Here is a 12621-nt window from a genome sequence, read left to right on the forward strand (position 1 = left end):
ATGAGGTAGAGGGACTTCCCTTACATGAAAGGCAATTAATTTCAAATGGTCATTGTAATGACTTTCTCTCTCTCTCTCTCTCTCTCTCTCTCTCTCTCTCTCTCTCTCTCTCTCTCTCTCTCCCTCTCTCTCTCTTTCTCTCTCTCTCTCTCTCACACACACACACACACACACACACACTCACACACACACACAAATCTTTCTCTCTTCATCTGGACTGTTTAGTCTGTTGGTGAGCGGAGGTGAATTTTACACCTCCAATCCATTATTAGTGTCTAATTACCAGGGTTGCCACCGGGGACCTTGGCTTTGTGCTCTCAGAGCCCCCTCGAGTAGGGTGGTCTCACGGTGACATCCCGAAGGCCCGGCTTCTCCTTGTGACGCCTGTTTCTGGTGAGTCACGTCATGTGTGAGGCCAGGGTTAAGATCTGTGTTTGCTTTTCAGGAGGTGGGGGAGGTGACAGAGTCAGTCCCAAAGACTCTGTCCTTGTACACAGACATAGGCATACATTTTTCAATTAAACCCACTATAAGAAAACCCATGTTTTTATAAACATTTGTTGGGAGCCTTATTCTGTTTTGAGTTGGATGCCCACGTTTATTATTATAATATTTCTTCCAAGATGAGTCAAAAGTCCTACTTAAGTATGTGAGCAAGGTTATTTTGGAAATTCGAGCTAATTACCAGCATGGTAGCATTCAGGATGTCTGCTTTAGAGCAAAAATGTTTTTTTTTTTTCTTTCTGAAACTTTGAGGCAGAATTTGAAGAAGGAACTGTATCAACTTAAAAATAAAACATAGAGACATTCCTTGTGACGTCAAAAATCCAACATAAACTCTAATTTTATTCTTGTGGAGAACTCCCCAGACTTATAGAATAGTGTTTTCACAATAATTTTCAAATGTCAATTGATTTATGGCCCTTGAAGAAAAAATACCAAATTATAATTTTTTTATTTCTATACTAGATGTCATAGAAGCTCCAGTGTCACTATAAGTTTTGTGCTTTTTAATTTTTTAATGTTTTTCCCTACATACACACACACACACACACACACACACACACACACACACACATAGATCCACATTGCAAAATCATGTGCTATGGCTGGGCATTGGTGGCACACTCCTGTAATGCCAGTACTTGGGAGGCTGAAACAAGAGAATCAAAGATTAGAGGATAGTCTGAGCAAGTAGTAACACTCTCATCAATTTAGTGAAACCCTGTTTCAAAAGATAAATAAAAAATAGCCCCAGGGATGTAAGTCCAAGGTATAATGTTCCTGGGTTCAATCCCCAATACCACCCACAAACACACACACACAACACACACACACACACACGAAATCATGCACAATAGCTTTTAAGTCATTTTGGCAAAAGCAGACTAAATTCCAACAGTACTACTTTAATCTGTAAGGGCACTTTGGAATTACATAATCGTTTACATAAACTTTGGGTCCTTTGCAGTGGGCAACCTCCTTAGAAAAAGATACCTAAATAACCTATCATAAAAAATCAAATTTCATTGTTTTAATGAAAAAAAAAATAAAGAATGAAAGAATACAACTGGGTTTCCCATAGGCTTACATAAAGCTCAAAAATTACTTAGGAAAAAAAAAAATACATCTGTCAGAAACCAGCACAGGACTGAGTTTAACCTCTATGTCCCACCCCAGGACTATCCCCAGAGTCCACGCCAGCTACCCAGTCGGCTCAGCCGCCTCTCAGGCTTCCGAATTCGCACTGGCCTGGGAGGCTCCATTAGCAGAGTCCAGAAAACGGATGTAGATATATGGAGCACAAGATCTAGGCGGTAGTTCTAGTTTCATTTAGTAGCTGCCACGAGAAAGTAGTCAGATAGACGCAAGTTATGCAGAAAAGACAGAGAGTCCATTGGTCAGGCGCCTCGGTCTTCCTTAGTGCGGGATACCACCCGTTCTCACACCACACTGTGACCCATTGTCCTTCAAAAGAAGAGCGGGTACGGTGGTACAGCTCTGTAATATCCCTACTTAGGAGGCTAAGCCAGGAGAATCTCAAATTTGAGGCCAGGCCAGGCAACTTAGTGAGACACGTCTCAAAATAAAAAATTGTTAAAAGGGCTGGAGGTAGCCAAGTATGGTGGCACACACCTGTAATTCTAGTACTCTGGAGGCTGAGAGAGGAGGATTGCAGGTTCCTGGCCAGCCTCAGCAACTTAGCCAGACCCTCAGCAACTTAGTGAGACCCTGTTTTAAAGTAAAAAAAAAGAAAAAATCCAAGTAAGGGCTAGAGGGTATAGCTCAGAGGCAGAAGACCCCCGGGTTCAATCCCCCATACCACACACACACTAGAAAAAAACTTTTTTTTTAAAAAAGGATGGGTACTAGAGGGTAGCTCAGTTGTAGAGGGTCTTGTGTTCAATCCCAGTACTGCAAAAAAAAAAATATATATATATATATATTGATGATCATTTCTTCTCTGCCTCACTCTACAGAGGGTTCTGATAAGAGATAAATAATATATTGAGAACCTATTAAATTATTTAGTGTTGTTGATACTCACGTCATGAATTCCAGCATTTTTATCAGGGAATCTCACAACTTCTGAGGTTCTCTTGGTTCCAAAACTGGGATAAAAAAAAAAAAAATGTCAGTGAAGGTTTCAAGAGCTTTTAATACCTAGCTTTCAAACGCTCATGACATGCCTTTGAGATTTGCTCTCTACTAAATCCTTTTAGAATTAATCAAATGCTCCTGGAGGATGGAAATTAAGGAAGTCTGACAAAGTTATGTGGCTTCCAAGCTTTATTTCTACAGAGTACAGTTTTTTTATCTTTCCCGTCAATAATGACAGGGGATTCTTTAACTTTTCTTTCAGATGAATTTAAAACAGGCAACTTAATTTTTTTCTGAATGTGTTCTAGGGTTTATTTCTCCAGGAATTGGCAAAACAAAATGCGTTTTGATCTTACTGATTTACTATCTGCCCCCCACTCTTACTATATGTTAGCATATTGTTTATCTGTTTCCCAACCAACCAAGTCACAGAGGCCGTTCCCCTAAGAGGTCAATAAATTAACAATGCAAATTCCAGGCAGGAGAGGTCATTTTACAGAAATGTCTCATTTCCAAAGTCCTCTGTGACCAATATCAAAAAACTGCCCCTCCCCAGTCCTCCTCTCCCTTTTGTTTATTTTTTCTTAATATCTTCATCCTACTCCTTAGCACGCTGGATGCTAAGGAGTGCTTTAAAAAAGAAAAAAAAATCACTTCATAAGGGGAAATCGGTTCTGTTTATCCTTTGCATATGTCTCAGAGAGTCTGCAGGCAACTCTGTCATCGTAAAGAAAGTCATACATAATAGAGCAGCTTTAGCCCAGTAAGCCAGTCTAGTCCCAATTCATCAGTCAAAGTTTTATGCAAGTGGCCCCCCTAAGTTGATAAATTCCCACAGAGCCTGTTGACCCAGCTGCCAAGCCCTCGTGCAGCAGGTGGTGTTTCGTGGCCACCCTGGCAGTAATACAAACTGTTTAACAGCTCCGTTGACCTTTCAGCTATTAAGAGGGATCCCGGCTCCAGGAGGGACTAGTTTTCAAACATGACCGAATTTCTTAACACTCGAGGTCATGAACAAGTATATACCCTATAAAAATCCATTCAGCATGCTGGATTTTTTTCACTTTTTTTTTTTTTTTTTTTTTTTTTTGCTGTTAGTAGTATTCTGCGTCGCCAATAACCAAAAATGGATATACACTTACCTACCTGCTCCTATTTTATTCCGTATATACTATATTTAATGTGTGGGGTAAAAATACCTTTTTAACTGACAAATCTCTCCTAAGCTCCCACATGGCATCTGAAATTTTAAAGCTATCTTACAAAAGAATTGGGCAAGATCAAAGTCAAAATGTCTAATGAATAGATGAACATGCATACATAATATATAATAATAGCCTCAGTACAACTAAAATTGTATTCATACTGTTGCAAGATGTGTGTGTGTGTTTGTGTGTGTGTGTGTGTGAATAGCACACTTAAATATACTCAGGCAATATATGCAAAATTACATGGAGCCATTACCTCTTTCAAAATAAGTAGAAAATATTAGAGTAATTTATTTTAAAAACTTAATATGACTATATTACTTTTAAATGCTTTCTATGTCTTAATTTTTTAGAATAACCATATGCTTTTACTAAAAATGCTAGCAGATATATAGATATAAATATAGATATAGATATAGATAGATATATTGTGGGGGGGGGTCTGGGGATGGAACCCAGGGGCATTTGACCTCCGAGCCACATCCCCTGCCCTATTTTTTATTCTTTATTTTGAAACTGGGTCTCACTGAGTTGCAGAGGGCCTCACTAAGTAGCTGAGGCTGTCCACGAACCGCGATCCTCCGGTCTCAGCCTCCCGAATGCTGGGATTACAAGCATGCGCCCCCACACCCGGCTCAGATTTATATTTATAAATTACAAAACTAACTCTTTTTCCCCCACTTTAAACCCTTCACCAATTTCTCACAGCCATTAAGATTAATCTAAATCTTAATTTTTTCCCCTCAGGTTTGTTTAAAAATGCCTATTTTTCCAATTACAAATATTTTAATTTGTTATCTTAATATTTTTATAAATTATATTAATCAAATATTTAAGTTAAATGATAGCTAGGAAGTAATGGCATTGACTTGATTTTACCCTAATTCTTCGTTTTTATTTATTTATTTTCATATATGAGTACAAATATATCTGAGTTTTCTGATTCTATGAGTCTACAGTATTTTTTGCAGATTTCCTGGATTCAAGATGCTGTTGTGTGCTCTGGAGGGAGAGAAAAGGAATGAGAACTTAGTCCCATCTCCCAAGGGTCTTATTCTTACTCTAAATTGGAAGATTGTACATATTATTTTATGTACATTGTACATAAAATTATTTATGAACATTGTAGATTACTATTGCCAAATTTTGAAACCTTAATCCCTTAAAAGCATTTTTTTTTAACTCCCATATGTAGCCGGGCTTGGTGGCATATGCCTGATCCCAGTGCTCGAGAGGCTGAGACAGGAGAGTCACAAGTTCGAGGCCAGCCTAATCGACTTAATTTGCCTTGTTTGAAAGTAAAGTAAAATAGAGTTGAGGGTGCAGCTCAAAGGTAGAACACCTATGGGTTCAATCCCCAGCACCACCACACACAAAAAAATTCCATCCACTCCTTCCCTTCATTTTGAGAACAATGATGGAAGTTTGCTTTGATTAGAACTTTTAAATATCTTTTACTTTTATTGTAAGGCAGTGTATGATGGTCCAGAGGTACCGAGGGAGGCAAAATTCACCATGATTTGGCTTCCCAGACAAGTCGATTCGGGTACAGTGATATTTAAACACTAATGAGCTTTGAGGTGAGTGTAGCCAGAATTATAAGGAAAGGAGTTTGTCCTCAGCCTTGCTGTTGCCCAGGCAGAGAGAGAAGAGAGAGTGAGCCTTCTTAGCCGGGTGATGCCTGTAACGGGCCTCCCTCCCCCGGTCCCCGCCTTGCTTAGCTCTCCTCTGCCACCGCCATTTCAGTTTTTCCTGGGATGGGGGTATGTGTGCATGGATGCAGTACTAAGGATTGAACCCAGGGCCTCAGGAATGCTAGGCAAGCGCTCTACCACTGAGCTGCAGTCCCAGGGTCTCACTAAGTAACCCAGTTCATAACAGCTTCGTTGATTTTATGTGATTCATGAAATACAAGATTTTTGAGGGACATGTACTTTGAATTAAAATAGAAACATCTACTGTTTTAGCCTTAGCACTCTGAATTATAGTTGACTTGTTTGTTTGTTTGTTTGTTTGTTTGTTTGTTTGTTTTGCAGTACTGGGGATGGAACCCAGGGACATTCTACCTTTGAGCTACACCCCCTGTCCTATTTTTAGTCTTTATTAGGAAACAGGGTCTCACTGAGTTGCGAAGGGCCTTCCTAAGTAGCTGAGGCTGTCGGCAAACCATGATCCTCCGATCTCAGCCTCCTGAATGCTGAGATTATAAGTGTGTGCCATCACGCCCAACACCAGTTTCTGAAATTAGGATATTGCAAACATAATACAACTAGCTAAGGAAATTTGATAAACTGAACCTTACTTTTTTTTAATCTAAAAGTGGATGGCATCATTTAGTTTAGGTTTTCTCTTTAAGAAATCATAGTGTGTGTGTGTGTGTGTGTGTGTGTGTGTGTGTGTGTGTGTGTGTTTACTGGGAGTTGAACCCAGGGACATTCTACCTCTGAGCTACACCTCAACCCTATTTTATTTTTTATTTGGAAACAGGGTCTCAGTAAGTAGTTGAGGTTTGGCTGCAAACCTTTGATCCTCGTGTCTCAGCGTCCCAAATACTGGGATTACAGGTGTGCGGCACCACATCTGGACATATAATCTTTTATATCCTGATTTTTCTCATGGAAGTATACACATTAAAGTTGAATATGAGAGATCCACACAGTCTTTTTTTTTTTTTTATGGCACTGGGAGCTGAACCCAGGGGCATTCTGCCTCTGTTCTGCCTCTGAGTTATACTCCCAGCCCTATTTTTTTTTTTTTTTTTTATTTTGAAACAGCATCTCCCTAGGTTGATGAGAGTCTTACTGTTTTCTGAGGCTGTCCCGGAACCTGTGATCCTCCTTTCTCAGTCTCCCAAGTACTGAGATCACAGACATGTGCCACCACACCTGGCTGAGTATTGGCTTTTAAAGTAGAATGGTTAAGGATACTTGCTGTGTGTCAAACTGCTTACAATGTGTAGAAGTTTATCAAACCAAAGAACCACCAGGTGTGGTGGTGCAGGCCTGTAATGCACCTCCAGTACTTGGGAGGCCGAGACAGGAATATTTGCACCCAGCCTCACTTAGTGAGGCCCTCCACAACTCAGTGAGACCCTGTTTCAAAATAAAGAATAAAAAACAGGGCTAGGGTTATAGCTCAGAGGTAGAGAGGTAGAATGTCCCTGGGTTCAATCCCCAGCAACACACACACACACACACACACACACACACACACGAGAGAGAGAGAGAGAGAGAGAGAGAGAGAGAGAGAGAGAGAGAGAGAGAGAGAGAGAGAGGATAGCTCTAGAGCGCGAGCACCTGCTGGGAGACTCTGTGCCATTTCCTGGTCCTCTACCCAATTAGAAGATTTCAGAGCATTCTGTGCTTGGAAGCTCCGGAACTGGCTAGTTAAGGGCCACATTCATTGCTCCTGGCTGAGGAGTGGTTCTCATTCAGAACAGGGCTTCTCAACCTTGAATAAGCGTGCAAATCACCTGAGCAACTTTTCAAAGTACAGGCTGGAATTCAGCAGGTCTGGGGTGGTACCTGAGACTCTAGTTCTAAGAAACTACAAAGGTCACACTACTACTGGTGGCCTGGCACCATACTCTGAGTTGGGAGAATTGAGACTTGCTGGTCTTTTTCCAATTCATGAGAAGGAGGAAAATAGAGAGGAAAAATCGATTTATAAATGTTACAATTGTAGGGAATGCGTTTCCATTGTGTCCGGGTGTGACCGTGGATAATGGAGTAAGACAGTCTTATGTTGCCTTCCCCCATGAGGAGATTACTGGGAGGGGGCTGTAGAATTACCACATCGTCTTAAACTTCCAATGAAGGCTGAATGTGGTGGTGCACAGCGGGAATCCCAGGACTTGGGAGGCCGAGACAGGAGGATCAACTGCTTAGTGAGGTCCTGTTTCCAAATACAAAGTAAAATAGAGCTGAAGGTATAGCTTAGAGGTAGAATAAGCCTGGGGTCAGTCCACACACACACACACACACACACACACACACACACACACACAGAACTTCCGACAAGTCAGCATTTATAAATGTGGGTGACTCATGATCTATATATCTTGTTTTACAATAAAATGAATTTAAAACTTGGACACCTAAGAAGAAATTTCAGAATGAGCCCCTTTCCTCTCTGTGAAAGAGCCTGGGTTTCTGCAGTGCTTCCTGAGAAGAGCAGGCCTGCGCAGACGGGATTCTTCCCCGTGCTTCCACACAAATCCACAGAGGACTCCTCACTGATTTATTTGTTCATTTATTAAATTAAATGTACTTCAATTAAACCCCCCATCATCCCACCACCCAGAGGCCCCTCTGCTGGCTTTTTCTATTCACAAGAAGTCATCACCTACAGTGTGTGTTATAAATGACTCAGCTTCCCAACTTCTCATTTCAAAAAAGTAGCCAAACCTTTACGCCACTATGCAAAGCCAGCCAAGGTAGGTTTCTAAGAAAATGTCTTAAATTTCTGAAAACAGTGCTTTATGAATAGAAGAATGTTGGGCAATTTTCTGCACTCAGTGTTTCATTATTTGTCATGTGAAGAGATTAGGAAATATGTTTTTCTGATTTAAATTAAGTTCCAGGACTGGGGAATAGCTGTCAACAAATGGGCTCTATATTTTCTTTATTGCAAACCTAAACATCCTCTTGGCTAAGTTTTCTATTTTGAAACCTACTTCTGACTCCATTCAGTAGAACTAAGGCTCCAAAAGCTTCAAAAGTAATCATTTAAAAGAAGAACAAGACTATTTCAAGGACTCTAATTATACATACGCTAAGTAAACAATGTTTTAGTCCAACGAAAATGAGCTAACTTATCAGAGGTACTCTAGATTTTTGTGTAGATCTCAATAGCATAGAAAATAAATAAACACCCTTTTAAAATTCCACACATCTATTAATTTCATTCATTCATGCAACAGATTTTTATTAAGCATCTTCCATGGGGTACATAACTTTTTAGGTCATAGGGAGATACAGAGAAGAGAGGATATGCGTGTCCTTTACGAGGTTTACTTGGGAAAGTTACTACTATATGCATTCAATTTAATTTGGTGAACAGTTATTGACGGTCTCTGCAGTATTTCCTGACTCCTAATGGCATCCCTGTAGAAAGCCACCAAAGTCATTTATCTTCTTTAATTACTTATAATTCTCAACTTTTTTTTTTTTGGCACTGAGGATTGAATTCAAATGCATTCTACCTCTGAGCTACACACCCAGCCCTATTGTGTTTTCAAATAGATTTTTTCTAAGTTGCTGAGAAGCTTACTAACTTGATGAGGCTGGCTCAAATTTGTAATCCTCCTGTCCCAGCCTCCCAAGTACTGGGATTACAGGTGTGTGCCATCACATCTGGCTAATAATTCAGAACGTGTGTGTGTGTGTGTGTGTGTGTGTGTGTGTGTGTGTGTGTTATTGGGGGTGGAACCCAGGAGCTTTTCTACCTCCGGGCTATACTCCCAGACCTATTTTTATACTTTATTTGGAAACAGGGTCTCACTAAGTTGCTGAGAGCCTCACTAAGTAGCTGAGGCTGGCTTCGAACCTGCGCGATCCTCCTGTCTCAGCCTCCCAAACACTGGGATTACGAGCGTGCGCCACCACGCCCGGCTAATAATTCAGAATTTTGATGGCAATTTCTCTGTCAGTTCTAAATGAATTGCTCCCTCCTCTGCACTCGCCACAACTTCACGTGTTCCTGTGTCAGAACTGTTGTGTCCCTTTTCCCCTCAGTGGTCTCCATGGAGATCAGGGCCCTGTTTTGTTTATGTCTTATCCCCTTGAAGAGAAGAGAACCTTCTCGAGTATCTGATTGGACTTAAAGAGTATTTGCAATATTTAAAGAGTATGTAGCTTCTGCTCTCAGAAAACTTTCACTTCATTAGAAAAGGAAAAAAATGAGCTCGAATAATTCATTCCTAATGAGACTTGTAGTCCTGGAGGAGATGGGCAATCTTCTATGTCAATTTCATGTTAAGGGAGGCTTGATGGAATAACAGTTTAAAAGACAGGGAGATGATTTATTTAACACGCTGACTGAGGAATGTTAGTTACCAACTTCGTAAGGGGGCGGGAGGAAGGTAACTTTCCCAGGTATTTACATTAAAACTTGAGGGAATTATAATGTTTATATGTGACAGCCTTACAGTCTTCTGTGAGCTAAAATAAATAAGCCCAGGTATGAAATAATTACATCCGCAGATAGGAATTTACTAAATCTCAGGCAAAGAAGAAAAAAATCCAATTTAGATTTCCCTCCATAATTTGCGTTTTTATGTATTTGAATGTTTGGTGAAAAAGAGTCGAAGCATCTGTTATATAATCGGGCCTTACTTTGTATGAAGAATTTAAACTTTGGCCCGGCAGTATGAACACACACACACACACACACACACACACACACACAATGATAACCTTTCAAGATGGTCTGAAAAAATTATTTCAAAATAAATGTAAAATAAAAACAAAAAATGAATTCCCAAGCTATTTAAGCTGCAAGAACTCATTTTGATGAAGTCCATCAGCCTTGGGATCTGGTCAAAAGGCCAATGGCAAGAGAAATATACGACTTCTACATGTAGCTTCCCAGAGAATATCCCTAAAGATTTTTGTAGGCCTAGAAGAAAAAAAAAATTTAAATATCTATACATTTTTTGTATGCCATTTTCAATATAATCCACATAAAAATAAAATAAAAAACAAATTAAATAAACAATAAAATAGAATAGTGTGTGTGTGTGTGTGTGTGTGTGTGTGTGTGTGTGTGTGTGTGTTTTCCTGGTGTTTCTGGAAGCCCTTCTACCTCCGGGCTACACTCCCAGACCTATTTTTATATTTTTATTTGGAAACAGGGTCTCTTAAGCCAGAGAAGCTGGCTTCGAACCTGTGCGATCCTCCTGTCTCCGACTCTCAAACGCGGGGATTATAAGCGTGCGCCACCACCCCCGGCTTTACGTTTTTATCTTAAAATCCGAAATGGCTCAAAATTCTAGTTCCCGATGAAAAGTACTGGTAAAAGTCAAGCTTCCATTTTCATGAATGAGTTTTGACTGTGATAAGGTGTCTTAGACTCTTCTGCCCGTTCACCTTGGTTCAGAACTAATTCGCTTGTTTTTTCACTTGGTATTTATTCTGTTCTTCCAAAGTGGTGAACCAACGGAGTCACTTCAAAGCAAGGTCTCTTTGGAAAGCACGCGACGTTAGCACATAAACTGCCATATCTCTAGGTTTCCTTCCAGTGCTGATTTTTAACCAAGATGCCATGTCGACGGTTGTGTTTTAATGCAGACCCTTCATGCCTGAGGAGTGCAGACCCACCGTGCAACCCGCGCAGACGCTCGCCTCGGAGTGCTCCCGGCTCTGTCGCAACGGCTACTGCACCCCCACGGGGACATGCTGTTGCAGTCCAGGCTGGGAAGGGGACTTTTGCAGAATTGGTTAGTATTTCTTTTGTCACCAGGAAAACTGGTGTTCAAAATGCTTCCTATGTTTCTGAAGTTGCAAATGAAATTTCACCCATCTTCTCCGTGCAAACTATTCGCATATGCAAGTTAACCATAAACATCAAAGACGGTGAAGTGGCCGAGTGCTTTCAAAATGTAGAAAATTAAAACGGCACAGCCAAGTCATCTCTATGGGGAGCTCTGAGCTTTCACGCCGCCCACTAAGTTAGTGTTTGCCAAGCCCCTAGCCAAGGGCTGCATTTTCCAGACACCCCATAAATGCCCCACCCCCGGCCTTCCTGCTTTCTTTCTTGGTACAGCACACTCAAAATAGGGTTTTTCAGTGGGTGTTACAAAATAAAAGGGAAAAACGCAATTATCTGGGGGCATATTATAAGATTTTTAATTCAGTTTGCCACTCCCTTGGGAACCATCGACTAGGTATGCAGCTGCTCAGAGAGGCAGAGACTGACTCAGGGTTATTCTCTCCTTGCACGTGAGCGATCCTCGATTATGTGCAGTATTGAAGTTCTACTTAGTGTGAAGTAAAAAAAAAAATTAAAACAAATTTGGATAAATTTAGAGACCTAGAGTTTAGTATATATGTATCTATTAAAACTGCATATGTATGTTAGATTTATACATATATATATATCAGAAATGCACATTCAAAAACCAGCATATATATATTAGTTGGAAAGAGTCTGATCTCTGCTCTTTCATATACTAAAGTACCTCTAGCCAATGAAAATTCAGACTGCTGGGCACGATGACGCACACCTGTGAGCTCAGTACTTGGGAGGCTGAGACAGGATATCTCATTTTTATAGACAGGCTCAGCAATTTATCAAGGTGCTCAGCAACCTAGTGAGAAACTGTTTCAAAACAAAACAAGAACAAAAAACTTTAAAAAAAAAATAAGACAGGTTAGGATATAGTTCAGAGGTAGAATGCCCCCTGGGTTCAATTCCCAATACCAAAGAAAAGTAAAGCTCTTAATTAATATTTAATAGTAGTCTTAATTCATAAATGCTGTCTTTTTGTTTATTCTTTTTTTTTGGTGGTGGTGGTACTGGGGTTCCTGGAAGCCCTTCTACTTCTGGGCTACACTCTCAGACCCATTTTTATATTTTTATTTGGAAACAGGGTCTCTTAAGCCAACGCGGCTGGCTTGGAACCTGTGCGATCTTTCTGTCTCCGCCTCCCAAGCGCGGGGATTACAAGCGTGTACCACCATGCCTGGCGTCTTTTTGTTTATTCTAAAGACGGCTTTATTTAAAAAATTATAAGCCAGGTGTGGTGGCACACGCTTGTAATCCCAGCATTTGGGAGGCTGAGACAGGAGGATCGCACAGGTTCAAAGCCAGC

General features: G+C 40.5%; 1 protein-coding gene across 1 annotated transcript in view; it reads left to right on the forward strand.

The window, feature by feature from the left end:
- Positions 1–12621, forward strand: part of HHIP (hedgehog interacting protein) — a gene marked incomplete at both ends in the record, with an annotated part of 102056 nt that overhangs the window by 83718 nt on the left and 5717 nt on the right. The window contains one exon of the mRNA XM_080697151.1: positions 11099–11247. Within this exon, the coding sequence (XP_080553277.1) occupies positions 11099–11247 (149 nt within the window). The remainder of the gene's footprint in view (positions 1–11098; positions 11248–12621) is intronic.

The sequence above is a fragment of the Muscardinus avellanarius genome (assembly GCF_963383645.1).
Source record: "Muscardinus avellanarius genome assembly, chromosome: 6".
In the NCBI taxonomy this organism is placed as follows: Eukaryota; Metazoa; Chordata; class Mammalia; order Rodentia; family Gliridae; genus Muscardinus; species Muscardinus avellanarius.